General features: G+C 32.4%; 2 protein-coding genes across 2 annotated transcripts in view; one reads left to right on the top strand and one right to left on the bottom strand.

The window, feature by feature from the left end:
• Nucleotides 1-422: 422 nt before the first annotated feature.
• On the bottom strand, nucleotides 423-6,357 carry LOC140448578 (C-type lectin mosGCTL-7-like). Its single transcript, XM_072541662.1, has 3 exons — nucleotides 6,114-6,357; nucleotides 2,104-2,212; nucleotides 423-707 (listed from the first exon to the last, which is right to left on the bottom strand). Exons 1-3 carry the CDS (start codon nucleotides 6,297-6,299, stop codon nucleotides 445-447), a joined length of 558 nt encoding a protein of 185 aa, XP_072397763.1. The 5' UTR covers nucleotides 6,300-6,357; the 3' UTR covers nucleotides 423-444.
• Nucleotides 6,358-19,699: 13,342 nt separating this feature from the next.
• The window catches only part of LOC140448023 (chitooligosaccharidolytic beta-N-acetylglucosaminidase-like), a 68,872-nt gene continuing 62,901 nt past the window's right edge, over nucleotides 19,700-25,670 (top strand). Inside the window, exon 1 of the mRNA XM_072541064.1 lies at nucleotides 19,700-19,904. Coding sequence (XP_072397165.1) covers nucleotides 19,898-19,904 — 7 coding nt within the window. The 5' untranslated portion in view covers nucleotides 19,700-19,897. The remainder of the gene's footprint in view (nucleotides 19,905-25,670) is intronic.

Raw genomic sequence — 25,670 nt, 5'->3', positions numbered from 1 at the left:
ATATTTTAAAAAAATTTCAAATTTTAATTTCAACGATCCTAAAAATTCCTTAAGCTCCCAGCGTTACCATATGGTAACACCATATATATAATTAATTCTAAAAGTAAAGATTTTCAAAAATAACTTGGGCGATAATGGAAAACTCTTGGAAATATAAACCTCGTTATAACTTGAAAGAAAACAAGTAAGTAGGTATAACCATATATGCATAATGGAGGTAAGTGGATTGATCAAAAGAGTTGAGATAAGAAAAATAAAAACAAGGAGCAAAAGGAGACCAAGTAAAACTTCGATACAACAGATATTCGAGATTGGGAAGCAAAGTGGAAAATCGATAGAAGGGTAGGAGGAAGGGTAGGATATAAGTAAGTCTGATGTTTTTTATGAGACGTAAGAAAAAGCGGAAAGAAAACAAAATTAAAGAATATCAAACATTATATTCTTTTAGCAGATAGTATTGTATTTTTCACAAATAAAATTCATTTCATCAAGACAATATCGATCATTCCAGGTAAAATCATTCAGTTTTGAATCTCTTTGCAGCTCCACACAGTTTTCAATATGTCTGTATCCATCCCCACTAAGTCCAGTAGGTTCCAGATTAGACCAACGTTGATATGTGAAAGGACTGCCATTCGATAGCCAGATAAAAAATTTAGGCTTTGCTAAATCAGTTCCAGAAGTCCAGAAAGTTTCTACCCCATGGCCTGAAATAAATAATATCAAATTATCAATTGTAATGTCAAATTAATATTAGCTTCTAGTTAGTTTTGTTTAAAATGCTACATACCTAGAGAGAATACTAAAAGTTTACAAAGCAATACTAAAACTGACATTTGTATAATACATAATGAGTTTAAGATAAACCTACGGTCTAGGCCTGAAGGGCTTTTGTCGATGGCCTGGCCCTTTTAGCTAATAACTTTAATGCAGCTAAAGCTTAATTGCCATGTCAATTGCTGTAAAAACTGTCCTGAAAATAGGAATGAATAAAACTGAGTTTTTTATAAACATCAAGAATGCCTCGTATATGGAAATACAACCAGAAAAAGTTAAACATTTAAAAAAGTTTAAATACCTTGGGGAGTTTATTACACCTGATGGTTCAGAGAATGCTGCCATTGAAAGAAGATGTTCAAAATTAGAAGGTGCATTCTATTTGTGCAGAGATCTGTACAAAAACACAGAACTTTATCTTTAAACTTTCGTTCGTCTACGAGGAAGTTCGTAGACGAACCGGAGTGGAAGACATTATCGAACATATTACAAGGCAAAAATGGAGATGGGCAGGACATGTTGCAAGAATGAAAGACAACAGTTGGACAAAAAAATTGCTTGAGTGGAGACCACGGGCTGACAAGCGAAGTCGAGGAAGACCCCCAACGCGATGGACCGACGACCTCAAAACAACCGTGACCAATTGGATAGCAGAGGCGCAGAACAGAAGCAGAATGAAAAGTCTAGAGGAGGCCTATGTTCAACAATGGACAACTCAGGGCTGATTGATGATGATGATGATGATCTTTAAACTTAAAATTCAGTCACTAAAATACAGTGATCAGACGGTCAGCCATATATGCATCCGAATGTCTAAATATGGTAAAGATATGGCCCTTACGAAAACTTAAAATAAAAGATAGCAAATTTTGAGAAAAAATCTTGACCTATCAAAGAAAATGAAAAAATCCGCAGAAGACAAAATCATGAGTTATATAACACTTGAAAGACATTGTTACCAACATGAGAAAACAAAAAATGATGTTTTATGATTAACTAGAACGTATGAATTCTCAAAGACTTCCCATATGATTCACTTTTTAATCTTAAGGTCATTATCTTAGTTCAAATGGATCAAACGCAAATTCCACCGAGTGTTCTCCAAGATCATCAAGGTTTAAGAGATAATGTGAAAACTACTAAGTACATTATCTCTTTCACTATCCGAGCTCCTCGCTCAGCTAACTAATGGTCACAATAAACATTTCATTAAAATGAAAAACTACTGGCAGAGGAGCAAAACTCAGTCATGAAATAGATGCGTGGTCCTTAGTAGACCGAAACCTCATAAAAAAAGTGCTAATGGATTAATAAATGTTTACTTACCTATATTTGTCGCAAACTCACTAATTTTGTGATTTTCAGCTTCACTATTAATAGTTAGCAATTGCATTCCCTGCTGTCGACAGAAGTGGTGAGCAGCATAAAAGTTCGCCTTAAATAAAAAAACATTTGACTATTATAAATTTAATTCTGACATCATTGTGAAATCTTGTCTTTCTAAATCTAATATTCGTCTACCTCTGGAAAACGCCCTCTAATAAAATGCTTATAATAATTAGAATGAATATCTCGTAATTCTATAGATTGTATAGTACTAGTCTACAATACCGTCTATAACTCTTTTTGGAAGAAACTGTACGGAATACCTATTTGTATCTAAACTTATAAGAGTTTATTTTTAAAAAGTTGCTTTTTCTAAATGTAAGCATAATATATTTTAAGAAATAGATGGCCAATTATCTTAGAATACTAGTTTGTACAATTTCGAATTATAGAAACTATTTAGTAAGTATTCGAAAGAAACGTCCTAAGAAAGATATTTGGACCTATTAACGAAAACGGAATATGGAGATCCAGGTATAACCATGAACTCTACCAACTGTTCGAAGAGACACCGATCTCAGAATTCGTTAAACTTCAGACACTTTGATGGGCTGGTCATGTAGTAAGAATTAAGACAGAAAGATTGACGAAAAGAGCCCTAGATAGTAAAATGCAGGGCGCAAGACCAAAAGGAAGGCTACGAAAAAGATGGGAGGATGAAGTGGCAGCGGACGCGCAAAAATTGCTAGACGTGAGAACCTGGAGAAGATCGGCGAGGAACCGACAAGGTTGGAGGCATAGTTTGGAGGAGGCCAAGGCCTGATTTGGGCTGTAGCACCATTGAAGAGAGAGAGAGAGAGAGAGAGAGAGAGAGAGAGAGAGAGAGAGAGAGAGGGGGAGAGAGAGAGAGAGAGACAGAGAGAGAAACTATTTAATGAACCAGATTGTTCAAATCTTAATATATCACCAATAATCCCTCATTATTTTTGTTACAATTATTAATAAAATACAAGAATACATTCTATTTATTTTCGATATATCTCAGCTCAAATAAAACGAGTTTTTTGTCTCGTCCGTTTCCCGTTAAGAAGCCTGCTAAAACAGGTTGTTTCTTTTGGTATCTAAAAACGCTTCGATATTATATTACCGCCAATTCTCCTCTTCTCAATATAAAAAGTTATCATTTTTACAACCACAACTGATCATTAATATTTTTTCCAAACTAACCGCTTTGCTAATTCATTAGAAAAAACAAGTGTTTTTTTGTCTAGCAGACTTGGTCAGTAATGTTTATTTGATTTTGGAACTAGTTAAAGGGCAATTAATCTTTTAGTTATATTGTTTTATTATTATGCAGTTTCGTCGTAAATGTATAGAACATGTGGCTTATTATAACCCACCGAGGGAACGTTTAAAGTCGCATTCAGAGATTCCGTTCTCGGTTCCCGTACCTGACAGTAGGTACTTCTCGATCTCTCAAGATTTATGTAAAAATACATACGCTCTACTTAGATTTTCGGTCATACATAGCAGAAAAATAAGACGTTTTAGTTTTTGTTAAACACATTTGTAAAAGTGCTATTAAATTCATCAAGCATTATTATTACCATTTTGACTTTAAAAATTATCTATTTATTTATTATAATTACCATTTTGACTGTGTCTGGCTAGCTACTTATATTGTAATAAGGAGATAACTCACAACACAGATGTCGTAACGTTCATTAAGACACAGCGACTTAGATAAGCTGGATACGCAGCACGGACTGAAACTTGCGGCAGAGTAAACCGAAGCCATCATTCTGAAGGAGAAAAAAAAACAAGCAAAGTGTGGAACTACATGTTTAGGACAAGTACCTAGGAGTGACGTTGCACCAGAATGGAAAATGCGGGGAGCACATGCGGGTGCTGGCCCGAAAAGCTACGAATAGTGCGGCTGCATTGAGAGGACCGAATCCGAAAGGAGGAGGGCGTTACACGATGTTATGCAGTCGATCGTCCTCTACACGGCCCTAGTCTGCAGCGGGTCGGTTGAGATATTGGCCTATAGGAGGCTCATGTCACGAGTGGACAGAACAAGTCTATTGCGAGTGGCATGCGCCTACAGGATTGTGTCTGCGGCAGTATTATGGAACATCACTGGATGTGTTCCGTTGCATGTTTTGGCAATGGAAAGAAAAGAGCTATATGAGAGAAAAGACCCAAACTTTACTATGGCCGGGAGAAGACAGGAAAGGGAAAGGTCAATTGAAAGATGGCAAGAAGAATAGAACAACACGGAGGATGTGGCACAGTGGACAAAGATGCTGATCCCGAACATAAGAAATTGGGTGGACTGTGGCCACGAGCGACTGGATTATTTCCTAACGCCGATGCTCACAGGACATGAGTGTTTTAAGGCCTACCTCTAATTCGCAAAAGCTAACATAGATGGATGCCTGTACTGTGGATACTCGGACACTGTGACACATACGATGTTAGAGTGCAACAGATGGAGAGTAGATAGGAATAGAATGGAAAGAGAGACAGGTGTGCATTTTGTTACAGTATGAGAAATGATTAAGAGAATGATTGAAAATAAAGCAGGTTGGACTAGTGTACACAACTGCCTCCGTGCAGTGATCAAGAAAAAAGAAGAAGAAAGACAGCTGGACCAACGGCAAAACTAAGAGGGAAAGATGCTGAAGGTTGAAGAGAGAAAAGTGAGTCAGACTGTATGAGTTAGACTATGTGAGTCAGACTGTGGGAAAAGAGGAAATGCCCGCCTTGGAGTGATGCTATACTAAGAGCGTATAGGGTCTTGGGATAAATGATGGTAGTGATTCGAAAGTGATGCCTGCCTTAAAGCGGCTATTCCGATTTCGGATCGTTTGATGATAGAGAAGGGTCTGGTTTAGCAAGTAGGCGTTCGGCGTAGACTCAGCGACGAGAGGGCATTTTAAAGTACCTCGAGAACTATTGCCGAGAGTACGAAGAACGAATCCCGCACTAAGGTCAATCAGGCGACGTCCTGGACTGAAATGTCTTTTGATAGTATATTATTTATTTATGTAAAAAATAGCCTTTTGAGAATAAACCCCGTTCTGATAGATTACCGATGTGTCTAGGAGTGTTAATTCTAAACAACTCAACGGAAGTGGCTCAGGTGGCCGAATATCGATTTTTACATGTTTGTTGTTTAATGCCGTCATGAAATGGAAATTTTCTTCGATAAAGTAATTTATTTTTTTAAAAAAATACTGTGTAAAATGTAAAATGGTAAAACACAAGTGTTTTAAAAGAAAAAAGAAGGCAAGGACACTTTTTATAAACTGTGGTTTGTCATTGGTTTATTTTCTTTTGCTTTGGTAGAGTGTGCAAAATTAGGTACCTAATTTTATGCAGGATGCGAAAATTATGCGCCAACAATTAAATTATGCGCAAATAGCATAATTATACGCCAATTGGAACACTGCTGTAGCGCCAGTATGTGGTCGGCAACACCAGTATTGGCACCAATTTCTTTGATGTGTACGCAAAAACCGACAGTCTACGGAAAACTCCCAACGTTGGAGCAAGTCATAAAAACGTTGGCAGTTGGCGCCAACATTGGCTCCAACACAGTTTTGTCGGTACACACATTGGACGAACGCTGTTGGGGCCACCGCTGGCCCCCATGTGTGGAGCCGACGTAAGAATATCATTTTTAGGAAACGTTCGCAAACCACACTTTCGCAACGTGCGTATAGGCGCTGTGATGTCGAGAATAGCGACTGTAGAAGAGCGAGGGACCAGACTATTATCCTATAATTTACACAAATTATTATTTTTGAAAACCAATTACAATTTAGGTTTCTAGTTTTACTAAAAAAGTTTGTTAAAACATTTCACTTTTTATTAGTTTTTTGAAATTAGATTTCAAAGGCAAGAAAAAATCAACTATTAGATTTAAAGAAAAACTATCCGACATACGTCGATTTTTATGTTTACATTTGGTAAATTTTGATTAAACTTTTATATTAGGTACTTACCTTAATTGAAGTAGAGAAGAAATATGTTTTTCCAGCATAATTTAATATATTAGAACTTTTTGGCGGTTTCACTTCCGATGTATATAGAACAGAACTGGTATTTCCCGAAACCTGAGTCAAAACAAAAAAACACACTAAAAACACCTTAATTACCCACGAGAGAAATGTACACATCTTAAAAATCATTAGGTTAAAAAGACACAAGAATACGGATGTTGAATTTATATCGTTTTAACGTAAAACCCATTTAGGTATATAAAATAATATTAGAGTTGGATGTTTATGTTTGGAACGAATTTACTCTTTGTGAGCTACATTATTTTGTAGATAGTACTCAGATTTTTCAAGGTTCTCCCAGCTCGAACAAAAATAACAGAACATTGATATCGAAATATTTTGGATAACTTGTTTGGGAAAACCCACGGTCAGTTTCACAGATGAATTTACATCAAGGTATAATATTAAAATCATTATTTATTGTGGACCAATCTATAAATAATCATTTTTATTTGAAGAATTATTACTACTTGTGGTATTAAATAATGGTTATCAGGTTCCGGAAGAAGTTATCATTGCCTTCAATTCTTGAAAGTTTCAGTATCCGCCGTAAACACTTCTTCTTTGTGTGACGTCTTCACCTTTATCTGTACGCACAAGTTCTTAAAAGCCTTCTTCTTCTTTGAGTGCCGTCTCCCTACGGAGGTTGGCAATCATAACGGCTATTTTTATTTTTGAACTTGCTGCTCTATAAATCAATCGATCTGCATTAATACCAATCACGTAAATTCTTCAACCATGAGTTCTGTGCTCGGCCAACAGATCTTCTTCCTTGAATCTTTCCCTGTATTATGAGTCTCAAAATTTCATATTTTGGTCCCATCATCACGTGGCCTAGGTATTCCAGTTTTCTGGTTTGTATAGTGGTAATTAGTTCTGTTTCTTTACCAATCCTCTCCAGTACTTCTTTATTTGTAATTCTATCAGACCATGATATTTTTAATACTCTGAGATATAACCAGAGTTCGAAAGCCTCGATTATTATAATAGAAACACCAAGGTAAGAAGGGAAATAGTGCCAGGAGAGAATGTAGGTGTCAGAAAGGGTAGAGAATGGAGACCAGGTAAAATTCTGGAAAGAGTAGATGAGGCACCCAGATCTTATTTAATACAGAAAGAAAATTGGGAAGTGGTTAGGCGAAACAGTTATTACTTGAGACCTTCCCTAGTTAAAGCAGAAATTAAGAAGAATACTGATTTTGACCATAATGATAGATCATTGAACTCCTCATTTGGGAATCAGAGTCGTGGAGTAGAGGAACCTTTAACCTCCCAAATGAATGCTGGAAATAGAACTAGCGGTAAACTTAAAAGGGCTCCAGTGCGTTTTAATGACTATCAAATGTAAAAAAAAGGGGGAAAGATGTCATATCAATAGGTTATGATTACGGTCACGGGGCTCTAGGCACAATGGATGGGGACTCGTTGTCTGTTGTCACTACTTGCAAGAGCCATCATTGTTAGAACATGGGAATTTTGATATTGCTGATTCTTGCAGACATTTGTTAAAAACTATGTTTATTGATATTATATACAACAGCATGGAAAAGCTTCACAAATGTTGTGTTAAAGCTGGTTCTGGGGCTTTTTTCGTAATTTTATTGGGAATAAGTCCTAATTTTACTTTAAAATTAGTTTATTTTGAAGTTTCAATTTTTACTTTTTTATGAAATGTTGAGAACGATTTCGGAAGTGGTTCCGAAGTGATAATCTAAACGTCAAATAAACTAATTGTAAAGTAAAATTGTGGCTTATTCCCAATAAAAATAGTAAAAAGTATATGTCTATTCTTTAACTGTACTTTATAAAATACACGTAACATTTCTAAAGCCTAACGTAAGTTTTCGGGTTTCTCCGGCTTTCTACCTTCTTTTGATGGGTACATATATCGATTGTGTATCATTGCAGTGTTAATGCTCGAACTGTAAGTTTGTAATTTGTAAAACCGATGCAATGGACCGTGTGCATCTACAGAAGTAATAGAATTTTGTGACTTGTCAGATATTATCGATCATGAAAAAGAGGAAAAAAATTGTTAGCACTTTTTGAAGAAGTTTCGACGGGTAATGAGTGCTGATGAAGAGGAATCGGGAGAAGATCATGTAGAAGAAAACTTAGAGGGAGCGATACTGAATAGGAAAATAAGGAATTAGATGATGAGATAGATCTTGCCATTGGTTTATATCTTTTGGGCAAAAATAATAAAACAAAATGAGCTAACCATATTGCCCGTAAGAACGCCAGAACTCGAAGTAAAAATATTGTTCTGCAGCTTCCGGGTTCAAAACAATGTGTCAGACAGAAAACCGATATTTTAGATATCTGTAACAATCTATTTGATACTGATATGTTGCAAATAATTGTTTATGGAACTAATACAAAATAGAAGCAGAAAAGCAGAAGTTTAGTCGCGATCGAAATATATACCCAACAAACATTGATGAAATTCGTACCCTTTTAGGTCTCTTATATCTTGCAAGTGTAGAAATGCAAGTCACCTTAATACAACGGACTTGTGGAAAACGGGTGGCACTGGTATAGAGATTTTCGGACTGACAATGAACATCACGAGATTCAGAAATTAACTAAGGTACATTTGAAATTATGATATCAATACAAGGCATGATAGAGTTAGTTTGGATAAATTAGCACCAATTAAAAATCTTAGTACCAAGTGGAACTAAAATCAGAAAAAATGTTTCTCTCATTCGCAGTACGTACCCGTGGATAAAAAGTTGGAGGATTGTAGAGGACGGTGCTCGTTCCACCAGTATATATCAAGCAAGCCCAATATAAAAATATTTGCACTGTCTGATGAGAAGTTATTTTATACCAGTAGCATGGAAGTATACCTTGGCAAAAACAAGCAAAAACCCCACGGACCTGTCAACATCTCTATGGATCTAAGAGAAATTTACCACCGAAAATGGTTTAACTCTCTTGGGAACAATAAAAGTAAATAGAAGAGAAATGCCTGCATACTTCTCTAACAATCAAGGAAGAACTATTAGCTCTTGTACATTTAGGTTTGGTTCAAGAAGAACACTAGTGTCATATATATATATATATATATATATATATATATATATATATATATATATATATATATATATATATATATATATATATATATATATATATAATATATATATATATATATATATATACATCCCGCTATCCTTTAGAACTCTTTTCACGTTGCAGTAATTTAGCATCACCAAGAATTGCTATCATTTTCTATTTATAAATTGTGTATGTTCGTTTAGGGTACCTTTGTAGGCTTGGCACTGTTGTCGGTTTTTTAATATTCCGATTTTTTTTATATATTTAATTTTTACATCAAACCTACGTTTTAACATCGAGCGGTAAAATCACTGTATTTGGCATCATTTTAGAGCCAGTAGATGTTGCCGGTATTAATCCTTAAAATAATATTTTAGATACCTAAATATCGATCGGTTGTTTGGGTCAAGTTCGAATGACGACATTGAAACTACCTGCTCACACGTTGCAGTCTCAACAGGTTTTTTTCTTCGTTTAGATGTTATATTTATTTAACCTAGATATTTTTGCCCAGAGAATCGTGTAGGGGAATATTTTAGATAAATTTTAATTTACAACCTGTTTAGTCGAAGCTATCGATGAATAGTTTGAGATAAATATTATGGTTTTATGGGATTAAGGCCTTTATTATTGGTTGTGATTGTGATAATGTTTGAAATTTTGATTTCCATTCCGGAAATCGTTCTTAAACAACGTTTTTCTGTACAAAATGTGTATACACATGTTTACACAATTAGTACAATAAACAAAGCTATTGTAAAATAATAGTGGAAATCAAAACGTTAAATATTAGTTAATTAAAAATGTAATTTTCATCTCAATAACGACCAATAATTGTGGCTTAATCACATAAAAAAATAATATTTGACTAAATAATTTAAAAAAATCTTATACAGAAATTTAAATTCTAAATAGTATGAGGGGTAGCTGACGAAAAATTCGTAAAGACGTACAGTTGATTTTGCTTTGTTTTTTTAAACAATCTTAAAAGGCAAAAAAAAATTATTTTTTGCTTATAAAACGTTTTGTATACATTCTAAAGAAAAATAGCCTAACGACAGGCAATTATGGCAATTGATGAGTTATTAAAGTGTGCTAAATATCAAGCAGATCAAAAAATATTTTACAATTTATTCAATTTGTTTATGACAGAAAGCGATTATTTAAACAACTGTACTTGTCCAAACAGTATGACTCTACAAGTATTTTGTAACTTGCAATCGATTCTTTTCGCTTTTAGTTTTAGGGTATATTAAAAAAACTTTAACATATTATTAAATTTTTTATTAAAAACCAGTTTGAATAGGGGACTTTTTAGTTTTTAGACCACTTCACGTTTTTTCAGTTTCTTTGACAAGTGAGGATTATCTATTCGCTTATTTCTTAATATGGGCTATGAGCAATTATCTAGTCAAGTCAACACTATTATAGAAGTTACCCATACTTTTTTAGTAGTCATTCAGACGGTTCATCTTAATTGTCCCCATATGGAACATAAGTCCGAGAAAATTCTTAAATTCTGTTTGTGTTGTTTCTTTCCAAAACGCAATCCTCGATTTTTCTGACCGACTTTGTGCAAATATTTCGTCAGAGTCAATCAGAGTCACTTCCACCATTCATTTAATCTACATCGTCCTCGCCAGATGCTTCTAACAATGATTGTAATTCAGCAGTGGTCAATCTACGTTTATATTCACATTTAGCTTTTTTAGATGTCGAAGGCATATTATTTACATCCATCTTTTTATAAATACTATAACTCACTTTTACGGAGGTAATTAACAATTAAAATGTTCTACTAAAACTATCAACTTACGACTTCCAATACTATAAGGCCACTTGAGGTATAATACGTTTTTACTCAATAATAGTTCCTGTATAAGTAAAATTGTTTTTTAATGTGCTCCATTGAAGCACACTAGACATATTCCAGTTTTGCCATCACATTCTTCAGAGTATGTTTTAACTTTTTTAACTTTTCTATCGTCCTTTCTACTAGTCATGCTTCTTTTTAAAATTTTGTTACATCTTGTACACTTTCTTCTCTTTGTATTATCTACATCGCTTTGCCTGAGATGGTATTTTTGGGTGTAACTGTTCGTGAGGGTTACAACATTTCTTTATTTGCAAATGCCTTCGCGAACTCCAGTCTGAACTCAAGGATAGGTTGTCGCTTTTTTACGTTTTCTATTATTTAGCAACTAAGCATTTACTACTGCGGTATTAAATGCGGTATTAAATATTAATTCCACTGCCACTTTCCGGTACCACTTCAGAATTTTGCGTATTGGGCTTTGGTAAGAAGCCACTTAATCACTAAAATCAACACTCTTTTTCACCAAGTTATAATCGAGAATAGTTTGTGGTTTTAGTACTTGTGTATAATTTTTCTTTTCATCTGATTAAACCAAGATATAACTATTATGTTTAAATGTTGTAAGGATTAAAACTGGTCTTTTGTCGACCCATTTTATTATTTATAAAATCAATAATGGGGTTAAGTTTCATCGTGAGTAACTGGTTGCAATTTTTTTAATCGAGATTTTGGTTGTACATGTTTTTATAGTAAAACATCTGCACATGAATAATTCGTTTCTTGAACAATGATTTCAATTCATCGACCAATAGTCTAAAATAAGGTTTTATTACGTCGTCCGGAATATTATAAACTACTGGTTCTTTTTCACAAATATATTAGAAATATGGTTTACATTCTATATTTAGAAAAATCTTTTACTGCAACTCTTGTTCCCATAAGACCGTATGTTATAAATAAGTATATTCCTATAAGAATTATCTTGAAAGATGAAAAAAATACAATAAAAAAGTGCAATATTAAGTGTTATTTAAAAAATAATAAGTCATTCACGGGCGTACAGTTAAAAACAAAAGTTTTCAGTGTTCTATTGCTTGATTATTATTATCTGGTATTCTGAAAATGTTGACATTTTTTCCTGGTCTGATCTCCCTCAACTAACGTCATCTTTCTTAATTGGTGGGTTGCATTGATCAGGTCTCTTTAAGTTTTTTGTTGCTATCCATAGTGAATGATCTTCTTTAGACAATGTACTAATGTAGTGTTCAAATGTGGCATTGCGCATCATGTAGCGCTCATCTTAATTGTCTGATTATCTACCTCTTGCTCTTTATTTTTCGACTATTAGTTGTATAATATAATTCGGAGTGTTATTTGTCTTTTCTTGATTTGGAATTGTTAATCGTGTAGCTCCATATGAAATAGTAGGAGATGAAAACGGCAGCATATTCATCCATAAAAAAAAGGAAACGCGATAAAGATATCTGAAACAACTGTTTTATGTTATAAGAGATGAAATAGTCCGAAATTACCAAAACAAGTGAACAGGGCACTATAAAGAGGTAGTAAAATTAGCTATGAAACATTTTGAATGAGAAAAAGAAGTAAGCTTAGACCAAATACTAGCAGGAATTATTCAACTGAAGAAAAAAATTAAATTGATAACAATATTCACTCCATTTACAGAAAAGGCGGTGACCCGCAATTATTTTAAGAACTTCTTTAATAGCCTCCAATCAACAATTTCCTAACCATGTTTAAAAAAACGTACGGAATGCACTGTATATACTAACCCAAGTCGTCAACATACTTGTTGTTGCAGTTTTATGTGCATTTATGTTTTATTGCATGTATTACGATCAACTTAAAGGTTATGCACGACTCCCCTTGTATAGGTACACAGGCAAGCACATGCGGGAGAAAAAAGATTTGTCATACCGTTACATTATGTCAAATTTTAACGTTGAATATTTTATGGTCCCCTTTGGGTTATAAAACGAATGATCGACTTTTTCTCGCACAGATCCCTGCTATGTAACTTTACAAAGCGAGTTTGCTGGGTATTAAAGAACCGTCTATGGCATCATATAATTTTACGCTAATATTTCACGTTCTGCGACGCATTCCACGTTTGACACATTGTCTTTTTTAGTTTTCTTTCATTCTATTTGTTAAATCCTATCTTATTCTCGTCACAGCGTCAAGGAGCAGTAAATGTGCATACTGAACGGGAGGCATATGTCTAACAGTGAACGTTGTAGATTTTTCGAGTTTATCATATCTTCTTCTTTGAGTGCCTCTGCTATCGCAGATTGGATATCATTAGGGCGATTCTAATTTTATTTACTGCTGTTTTGAATAATTCGTTAGTGGTACAGCCAAACCACTCTCTTAAATTTCTCATCCAGGACATTCTTCTACGGCCTGGATTTCTGCGTCCTTGGATTTTTCCATGCATTATATTTTGTAGGAATGTGTACTTTTGTCATCTCATCAGGTGGCCAAACTATTCAAGTTTTCTCTTTTTTATATTCAGTATAACTTCTGGATCGTTATTTATTCTGCGTATTACCTCTTCATTTGTAATTTTATCCACCCGACTTATTTTTAGTATACGGCGGTAGCACCACATCTCAAAGCTTTCAAGATTTTTAACATTCTTCTGTTTAAGAGTTAATGCCTCAACAACCGCAAAGCAAAGTACTGAATACATACTAAGTAGTTAACTAAAAGTGGACGTATGCAAAGAGATGTATGACGTAATCGTATGGTATTCGCTAATAATCCTGTCACGTAATATGCCACACACTTCTGTGCGTTAATTCGTTTACGCAACTAAGCCTCTTTTGACATAACATATATAGGAGCAAAGATATATACCTATAGTCCTTTTAGTGTTGATGTATTTGATTTGTACGTCGTAGTATTCTATTAGTTAAATGGTACCATTTGAGGTACTTTACGTCACGATTGGACTAATAGGATCGAAGATACATAACTAAGGCCCTTTTGCCAAGCTAGTCTATTTAATTTTTATATCTCATTGTATTATATTAGTTAAATTCTATCATTTAAGGTACGAAACGTCATGATTGGACTAATAGGACCGCAGATACATAACTAAGGCCCTTTTGACAAGCTGATGTATTTTATTTTTCTATCTTATTGTATTCGATTGGTTAAATCCTATCATTTGAGGTACTGTACGTCACGATTGGGCCACTAAAAACAAAGATACGTAACTAAGGCCCTTTCGACGTGATGCTGTATTTGATTTAAATGTCATTGTATTCTATTGGTTAAGTGCTATCATTTGAGGTATCGTACGTCACGATTGGACTAATAGGACCGAAGATACATAACTAAGGCCATTTTGACATGCTACTCCATTAAATTTTTATACCTCATTGTATTTTATTTGTCAAATCCTTTCATTTGAGGTACTGCACGTCATGATTGGACTAATAGAACTAAAGATACACAACTAAGGCCCTTTTGACATTGTTCTGCATTTGATTTTTTTATCCCATTGTATTACTTATGTTAAATCCTATCATTAGAGGTACTATACGTCACGATTGGACTAATAGGACCGAAGATACGTGACTACGGCCCTTTGGACATGTTGCTGTATTTAATTTTTTTATTTCATTGTTTTTAATTGGTTAAATCCTGTCATTTGAGATACTGTACGTCACGATTGGACTTATAGAAACGAAGATATATAATTAAGGCCTTTTTGACATGCTGCTATATTTGATTTTTCTGTCTTATTGTATTTTATTGGTTAAATCCTATCATTTGAGGTGCTGTACGTCGCGACTGGACGAATTGGAGCGAAGATACAATAGGTAGTTGCAATATATCATAACCCGTTACTTTTAACCAAACATGATGCCAGAATGATTTGTAGATGAAAAAAATATATATATATATATATTCTTAAATTTACTATTTCGTCGTGGGTAATATTATATTCAACAACGATGCCAAATTTCTGATGCTAAAATGATTGATAATGAAAGTGGGATATACATTTTCATGTATATAATGGCAGCGAGTAAACGGTAAAACCCTGAACTAAATATATATAATATTTTCACTGTACCATCATTTTAGACTCAAACATTTTCTGGAATAAACTTATATAACTCAGTAAGGGATAAAAAGAGAAAGCGGATATTTTAAAATACCAACACGGTATCAAGACTCTAATCAATGAGATGGTTAAAATTCTTGTAACAAGTACGGGAAAACAGTTATTAAGGTCTTGTAAAGTAGCATCGATATACAGATGCTACTTTGCAAGACGATGCTAAATTGACGGTAAAAGCATAATGTATCGATGCGAAAATGATAGTAGGATGTATATATATATATATATATATATAATATATATATATATATATATATATAATATATATATATAATATATATATATATATATATATATATATATATATATATATAATAATATATATATATATATATATATATATATATATATATATATATATATATATATATATATATATATATATATACAGAGTGGTCCTTAAGTAATTGTACAAACAGAAACCGTAGATTCTGCACTTTAAAATATTACGATTTAAACCAACTTGCTTTAATAAAATGTTGATATTAAGAAAGATACAGGGTGTTAAAGTGGAAATTTAAAATTTTATTTTTCGCTATAACTTTTACGTTTGTAAATATTTTTGGACAAAAATTTACAGTTGGATGCTTTTGAGTAGGATAAATTATAACTTTATACTTACTTTATTGTAACTAATAGAGGGCGCCACATATGCCACATGTGTGGCATAAATTTGCGCATAACTTTTTTGCTTTTTACGTTAGTTCTATTTGTGTTAAAAAGTATTAAAGATACATTATTTTTACAAAGAAAAGGTATACTTGTTAGTAACCTGAAAATTCAACCGTTTTCGGGATAGATGCATTTTATAAGTCAGCTGCACAATAATTCTTAGTTTGATATTTGTGCGGTAAAGCACGGAATACATGTAGATAAGCATAATTCATAGTTTATTCTTATTAAAACAACTCAAAGATGATAATGTAACATCACAAAATGCTTTGTTATGGGTGCTAAATGTCTTATTGGAGAAAAGATATTTCATCTACTTCTTTAGGTGCCGTGTCCGTATTCAGACGTTGGCCGTCATCATGTTTACAATTTCCCTTTGCTATCGATTCTTAAGTTTCTATAATGGCGTTGTATTACTTTTTTTCTATTGTAAAATGCTAAAAACCCAAAATATGTGGTTTATGCAAGATGGTACACCACCATATTCTAGAAAGAAGGCAGTTAGAACAAACTTAAATACAACTTTTCTGAACGTTGGATTGGTCGTGGTAGTCATATTCCTTGGCAATGTGGTGAGATATTGATATAATTATTTAATTTATAAAAAATCCGAAAAGAATACTTATTGTTCATTACGTAAATTGTATACCCATTTTTATTAGGATAAATAGAAACTAGAGCACAGGTATTGAATAACACATATGTGTCCTGTTTCATAATACTTTTGCTACAAATCTAACCTGAAAGACTCAGAATTTTTACAAAAACATCATCGATGTCCTAATAAACGATATTGTTATAAATATAGTAAACACACAGGCAATTTAGTTCAGCATAATATTAGTTCGTTAGTTAATCATAATAGTCCATTTGTTCGAGATGTAATTATAGTTACTCGTGAGCTGTAACGTAATCATATAAATAAGTAATGTCATCGATAGGTTATTTCGTGTGTTTATATAAGTAACCAATGAACGAGATACATCACAGTTTAATACATTAATTAACTTCTGCCACAAATAAGATGTAGTTCCATAATATAGCATAAGATTTGGATATGTATCCAAAATAATATAGTAGTATAGGGTGCATTAAAACAACGTGTCTATAAGAATCCCATAAACATTCGCAACCAACTATGGCAAGAAATAAATACTGCAGCAGTTTCTTTAGAACCAATGATGCTATTTAATATGAGACGATCTTCTATGGAATATATTGACAAATGAATTAAAGAAAATGGTGGACATATCGAACCCTTACGTTGACAAAAAGTTATGTTATTTAGTTTAACTATTTCTTAATTTGGTTTGTAAACAAAATGTTTTGATTATGACTTTAATTTAACATAAAACGTAAAATGTTTGATGTAAAATCCTATTACTCTGTTATTTTGTCAAATCCTATTATTAATTATTCTGCTGATATATTTATTTTATTTAATATTTTGTTAACTATTAACCTTATTTAAAGGTATTTTATACCAAAATTTAGAAGTATTAACGTTTTTGTCTATTTTTTCTTCGTTGCCTGGGGTAATTGCCTTAGATCAGAATTATGCAGCTTATTTTTAAAATGCGATTATCTCGAAAACTCTTGAGTTTTGAAGTTATTAACAAGTATACCTTTTTTTAGTTAAAATAATGTATCTTTAATATTTTTTATCCCAAATAGAGGTAACTTAAAGACCAAAAAAGTTAAATGCAAATTTATACCACATATGTGGCATAAGTGGCGCCCTCTATCCGTTACATCAAAGTATGCATCAAATTATAATTTCTCATATTTAAAACTACTTAGTTGAAAATTTTTATATATAAATGTTTTCAAACATGAAAGTTATAGAGCAAAATAAAATGTTAATTTTACATTTTAACACCCTGTATCTTTCTTAATATCCACATTTTATTAAAGCAATTTGGCTTAAATCGTAATATCTTAAAGTGTAGAATCTACTGTTTCTTTTTGTACAATTACTTAAGGACCACCCTGTATATATATATATATATATATATATATATATATATATATATATATATATATATATATATATATATATATATATATATATATGTATAATCAATACAAACTTCCTTTAAATTCTTCTTGTTGCTTGCCATTTTCTTCGCTTGCTCCTTTAGTGTCATATAAACCAAAAAAAAACAAAAACGTTCTGTTATATTTCACTATGCACCATGGGGACGACGTTGATCCTGTACCTGAAAAACATGCGCACAATATGATGTGGCACGTTGTAGTAGAAGATGGCCTATGCTTGTTTTGTACAGCCTTTTAAATGTTACAGCAATAAATTCCTGTGTTATTTACAATTGTAACATTGACATAACAAAGACCCGGCGAGAAGTTTTGACAAATTTAGCATTTAGCCTTATGTCCAACCACTATAAGAATCAAAGCCTAAATATCTATATACCCAAGACAATAAGGATTCGACTAAAGGAGATCTGTCATATGGATGAAGATGTCGTGCCAGTTCAAAGAACTCCGGGAGCAATTGGGAGGTGTGGTGACTGTGGATGGAAAAAGAATCAAAAAACGAAAAATTATCAATCAATCAATCAATCAATATTCTTTATGTCATCTGACTTTTACAAGTATTGAAATGCGTCAAATACAATCTATGATTAGTAAAAACTATAAATACATAAAAACAGTTAACATAAAAACATACAAAATATAGACAAAAACATACACATTGTTAAAAAGATGCCTGCAAGTTTTCCTCTAACGAATAGAAAGTGTTTACCAGAAGTAAGTCCTTAACTGTTCTCTTAAATACATAAATATTTGACTCTCTAAGATAATTAGGTAATTTATTATACAAACGAACGCATGTTGGGTAAGGACCCTTGCCCACAACGGTCAAGTGGTAGCCACTCATTAAGGAAACATCATAATTGCATCTATGTGACTTTACATAAACAACACAACTGAAAATATACAGCGAAATTACAGTTAAAATATTTAATTGTTTAAAAACTGGTCTACAGGAATCCAAGCGCCTTCTAAACCTCATGGTACGAATAATTTTATTATAATAATATTTATAATTATCTTTGTTTGGAAAATGTAAATCTAATTTCCAATGACTGTAACAATATTCCAGCTTAATTTCATTATGTTTTTTGGCATCTCTTACATTTTTTCATGATAAGTCTTAGTGAAATAATGTTTTATTTTTTTTTAAGATAGTTCTTGAAGACTAATGTTATGTTGTAATTTTAAATTAATTGTAATTTATTTAGTAAAAAAGACAATAATTCAAACTAATACAAAAATTTTGGACTATTTTTTTGTGCTACGTAAATAAACATTTTAAATAAACAAAATATGTCAATAATTATAAATATTGTTCAAAAAAACTACAAACAATAGATTTTTTTATTAAAATTTAACCAAAATGCATCCAGAGGACTATTTTTATGACCGTGTACGACTACTGATACACAAAATTAAACTGCGAAACATCCATCGAGTTAGATTCTAACTCGATGGAAACATCCCATACAATCGGTTAATTGTTAGCGGATAAGAGGTAGTCAAAGTTTATTTATAAAATTCACAATTTTTTGTCTTAGTACCCACAAAAAAAATGCTGACCACGCTACTGTTAGTAACTGACCAAGTAAAAATTAATATTAATTAAACATTTGACGTTAATCTACTCAAAACAACCTTTATTACATAACAAATTTGTTTAGAGACATATTTATACTTAATTATCAAAATACACTGTTATCAAACCCTTTTACATATTAGTGAACGCCCAATACACCATCAACGTGTTTAACAATATTGACACTCAAACCATAATATCAGCGATTACAATCGTTGAGTACCCCACGCACTCAAATTTAATATCGTCTTTTCAAAATACTATTCACAACATCGTGCGGTCTATAAACAGATATTTGTTCATACAAAGATGCCATCGTACAGTGAGTGTTCCGTGATTTTATGGTTAATTTGAAACTGCATAATAATATATGATTTAATACAATGTTTGGTAAGTTAACGCTAATTAACATTTTTATAAATTTCACTATTAGTATAAAAAATTAAGCAAAACTTTTTATTTATTTTAGCTTTCCAAACAGAAATAAGTAGAAATATATTCAGATAATCAAATTTTATTAATACCGACGTTTTCTATATACCTACATCGTTGGTTCATAGTTCAACACCATATTAGATAAATAAAAAAAACTTAATATTCTAAAAAACATTAATTTGTAATTATTGGTAGTCGATATAAGAACACTATTTTTTCTGACATGTTTATAATTCATTAATTATTTATTATCTCATTGAATGTTATTGATCAGCTGATTGTCGGGAAATGGATAATGGTTGAGAAAATTAAAATAAATATTACTGAAATAGAAAAATGGTATTAGATTTAATTTCGAAGCAGGGCATCCTCAAGCCGCTTATACGTATTTCAACTTTATTAGGTCTCATCAGAGCGACATAAATTTGCCCTGAATCGAAACCAAATCTCTCCCGCCATAGGAAAATAATTTTCTTTTCTGTCAATCAGAACTTTATTTCGTCGTTTGTCCAGCTACTTGAAGGAAATCTCTGTTCTACTCTTGAGTGGTAGGATGCATTATCCAACACTATTATGGATGGTCGCTCCAATTTTTTTAACAAATTTTCTTTAAAACATTCTTCAAAAATATTTGCATCGATATTTCCATGGTAATCACCTGTATTCTTTGTGGATGAAAAAATTAAACTAGCGTCAGGAATAAAACCCTAATCATTTCCCGCATGAAGTATAATGTAGCGTTTACCATTACCGGAACGACTAGAAGAATAACATTTCGTGGTCCCCTCTTCCTAGGATGATTTTGTTTCATCTAAAAATACAACTTGCCTCGAACTATCAGACGTTTTATTGTTCATGTGTTTTCTTAAAAAATGCCATTGTTTTGAAACAACATTGAAGAGTTCACACAAATCTTGTCTATTATTTGTCTTTTTATATCGAAAACCTAAATGTTTTAGCACTCTCCACAAACTTGTTAAACTAATATCACACAGTTCCTTATCTTTTATTTTTTGTAACACAGCACTAACTGTTACATGTTCTTTGGCTTTATACATATTATATATAATATTTTTAATTGCAAGTTTAATTGACTTTTGCAAATCTAAAGTTTTTGGATGTCGACGATTTCTCTTGCTTACTTTATTTATTTTATCCTCACTCATGTTATTAATTCTTCGGAATGTCCTCTCTGAGATACAGCAAGCATCGCATGTGCGTTTCTGAACTGCCATAACAGATGTCAATGGACCCATATTATTTTTTTCCAAATTGAAATAACTCTTGACTTTTAGAACTAAACGCCGTTCTTCTGGAGATAACACTCTACGTTTCGACTGTATTATATTTTTTCCAAATTACTCATTTTGCTTTAAAGTATTGCTTCACTACACTACTACAAAAAAATAGGTACTTATATGCAACTATTACACCCTAAAAAGGACGAGGGATGTACAATAGGCGAAACAATCGAACACAAATTATTTAACAGCAATTGCTAAACAAGCATAAACACTGCATTGATTGTGATTGCAAAAACAGTTCGCATGTTTTAAATAAGACTTTCGTTAATTATGTATTTTGTTAAATTATTAAATAACACCAATACAACCCACCAGCATCAATTAATTTTTAACGATAAACAGAAGAGAAATATGATGACGTTTGAATTTGATCAATTTTGTCGATAACAGTGTCGTTACATTACATGTATACGAAATACATTTTTTAAACAAATTTTTAAAGTGTGTATAAAGTAGATTACAATTACTATAACATATGGTACTCCTTATTTTTCAAATAATATGTTCTTGTAAAGGCATAACTTTGATTATTGGGTAAACCTACATTATACGATACGTCAGAAGAAATTAAAATAAAATTAACATGTAATAAATTCACTGTTTAAATAAATATTCCGTACTCGTACTATTGCAATAAATTGCAATAAAATATTAAAACCAATAAACGATAACTTGTTGAGCAGTGCTGATTGAAACAACAGAGCAGTAAAATGTTATTTATAAAAGTAGTGTAAAATATATCGTCGCTTAGGTATCTGGTGCGCTAGTAAAATGCGCCAGCATTTAATTGCAAAGCGGTCTTCTTAGGTGGAATATACTTTATTAGGTAATTGTCGTGTTACATATTAAAGATTCTGTAATCATTTTACAAATTTTTTTAGAGTGATAAAGTTATCATAGTTAACATCGTTTTCGCCCTGTTCATCATCATCCTCCTTTTCTTCCTCATGATCCTCTTCCTTATCCTCCCTTCGTTTTGATTTTCTGAGACATCATCTATCATATGGCTAATTCTCCGTCTTACTTGTATTTCTTCTTCGCGGTCACTGTCATCACTTACACATCCTTCTAGTCATTTTGGATACAATTGTGTCCATCAAATCTGAGATAAACTTGTATATTTGAAAAATGTCAAATTTCAATAAAATATATTCTCAAAATTAGTAAGAAGTAACACTACTTTGAACATTGCACTGAAATATAAACCGCGATTGACTTGCTTTTGATATTAATTTTCTTTTAGAATAAAACTATCCATACGCCATCTGGGTACAAAACTCAGAAGTATAATATTTATAGAATGTAAATTTCTTTAAACTGGTTTATTATACCCAACATGACCGAAAGAGTTAAAAACTTTTTTTAAAAACAAATATAAAAACAAGTATTTTCAATCAATTTAATAACGGAGTATTGTGGTTTTAGTTAATTGAATATTTTAATGATTATAAAAATTGTATATTGCATTAGCACTACATAAATTTTTTTCTACATAATTTACATTTTTTTATAAAATCTAATATTTAAAAATAATACTTACATATAAATATCAGCTCGTTCGAAAAAATAGTTATTTTTTGCTTGTGAATACACAACACTAATTACTATAATTATACAAAATAAACTTATTATCTATTTATCTATTAAATAATACAAAATACAAAATAAACGTCTTCTTTAGCCTTGTGCACAGTGCAAACTTTATATTCTAACGTCTACATTAACAACTGCATTTATTATTATTTTCTCGAGATAGCCCGGATTAAAAGAACATCAAAATTGGCCCAGTACTTCCGGAGATATTGTAAAATTTTCAAAAGAATTTAATTTGAAATTCCGATTTTATTCTCTAACCTCTTTTCATATTTGGAATCATTTGAAACTCACACTTTTCAAACCGGTATTTATAATAATAAAATAAACTATTTTCAATTTTTAAAATAGTGATTCTCAAGTACTCGTATAAGCATTGAATGTTATTGAACAAATGGTGATTTTCTGAAAAAAAAAGGCTATCTCGGTCACAAATGGTCCTAGAACAACTTGTTTTTAATTGTGAAAAATTACCAGCCAAAGAAATATAGAAATGGCATTATTTCATATTTATTTCCCGCAAAGTTATTAACGAAAAACTTTGTATACAAAGTAGGCCATTATTTAAAGTAAATTTTAGGTATATTACAGTTTTGAAAATGGTATTTCAAATATACATATCTTGAAAATATAGATAAAAACGAACAAAATTAGATTTTTTAAAATGCTCTAAGGTGACGAAAACCTGAGCTTATAAAAAACGGATCAAAAAAATTACACCGGATGATACAATGGATATTTCAGAAAGCCATAAATGGAGAACAGCTCCCAAAGAAATGGATGGAGACATATATTTAAGAAAGGAGATAAAAAACTATTCGAAAACTACAGAGGAATAAGCGTAATATCATCAATAGAAATATTATATGGGAAGATTCTGCGAGAAAAGATAGAGCAAGCGATAAAAGGCAAAATCGGGGAGGATCAGGCTGGCTTTACGGCAGGAATATCACCCATAGACCACATATACACACTGGAACAACTGTTGGAAAATAAAAAAGCAAAAAATAGAGATATACTTTTGGCATTTGTGGACCTGAGAAAGGCGTATGACTCTATACCAAGGTCAGAGCTATAGGAGGCAATGTACAAATTAGAAATACAGACGGAACTCATAGAAGTTACAAAAGCTCCGTATAAAGAAAATAAAGTGTCCAAAAAATGAAAACAAGAATCATAGGAGACTTCACCACAACAAAAGGGCTCCTGCAGGGTTCTTCCACATCTCCAACCCTATTCAAAATATACTTAGAGAAAGCCTTGACTACATGAAAAAGAAAATGTGAAGGCATGGGAGTACCAGTACGGAACGAATACCTATATACGTTAAGCTTTGCAGACGGTCAAGTAGTGATTGCACAAGACCAAGACGACCTCGGCTACATGATGAAGAAACTACAAAAAGAATATACCAAGGCTGGCCTAGATATTAACCTCGCGAAAACAGAGTACCTATCTACAAGTAAAGAAGACATAGAAGATCTACAGATTGATGACAACGTAACAATCAAAGAAAAGGATAAATTCAAATACTTGGGGTTTATAATCACAAAAAAGGCAACAACAGACGAAAAAATTACACAGAGAGTAGGACAAACAAGAACAGCTATCCAACAACTTAACTCCGTATGATCCGTAAGATAGACACCTAAATATGAAGACAAAAACACTGGGGTTGAAAATTGGATCATAAATAAGAAAAACAGCAATAAGATAGTAGCAACAGAGATGGAATGCCTGCGAAGATGCTGCAGAGTAACAAGAATGGATAGGAGAAGTAATGACGAAATAAAGCAAAGAACATCACTAGAAACAGACATATTAACATATATAGAACAAAAAATACTAAAGAGATATGGACATGCAAGAAGAACTAGCGACAGCAGATGGATAATGAGAATAACTTAATGGAGCCCCATAGGAAGGAGGAAAAGAGGACGACCCCGAAAATCCTGGAAGAACGAAGTAGACCACGCCACGAGTAAGAGAGGCCTAAACGATGGAGAATGGAAACACTATACAACTGATTTACTTATCGGCTTGGACGTATATGTTTAGATATGTCTATTTTGTCTAAATGGCTGCATCTCAGAGTTACGACCTTTACGCTAAGTAAAATGAGATATGGTAAATTTGCTTAGGATTCCATGACTTTTTTTAGATACGTCTTTGTTAATAATTGATTTTGAAGTACTTTGACTTGAGATATGGCTTTTTTGCCTGGTCTATAGATAAGGAAGTTGTTTAAAAATATCATGCCACCAACATCTCATTTTCAAAAAAATTAAGAAACGTCCTTTTTGCTTAGGAGGGCAGTACGGCAACTAATTAAAATGACAGTTTTTGAACGGATGTATGAAGAAACTGGATTCAGATGGCGCAAAATTAGACCAAGTGGAAAAGCATGCGAGAGGCCTATGTTCAGCAGTGGACGTTAGAAGCTAGTTGATGATGATGATGATGAAGAAAGCAGTCAATATAAGTTATAGTATATGTTAATATTTAACTTTGTTAAATGCCTTGTTGTAATCAAGAAAACAGACATATAGCACATGCTGGTAAACATCCATACATATTTATTTCAATATTTCAAGGGAAATTTCAATATTTCAAAACAAAACCTCGCTTGTAACCATTGCGTTTCTGAAGCCAAACTTGATGTTATCAATGTCTGGCTCTAGTTTTCTGAAAATCCTTTGATGTATGATTTTCAAGACTATCTTTAGAGTCCGGGTCATTAAGCTGATAGTACTATGGCCACTGGTCACATTCTTGTAGAATGATGTTGGTATTATATATAGTGTTGTACAAGTCTTTTGGTATC

The sequence above is a fragment of the Diabrotica undecimpunctata genome, chromosome 8, assembly GCF_040954645.1.
Source record: "Diabrotica undecimpunctata isolate CICGRU chromosome 8, icDiaUnde3, whole genome shotgun sequence".
In the NCBI taxonomy this organism is placed as follows: Eukaryota; Metazoa; Arthropoda; class Insecta; order Coleoptera; family Chrysomelidae; genus Diabrotica; species Diabrotica undecimpunctata.
This window is presented reverse-complemented; position numbering and strand designations above follow the sequence as displayed.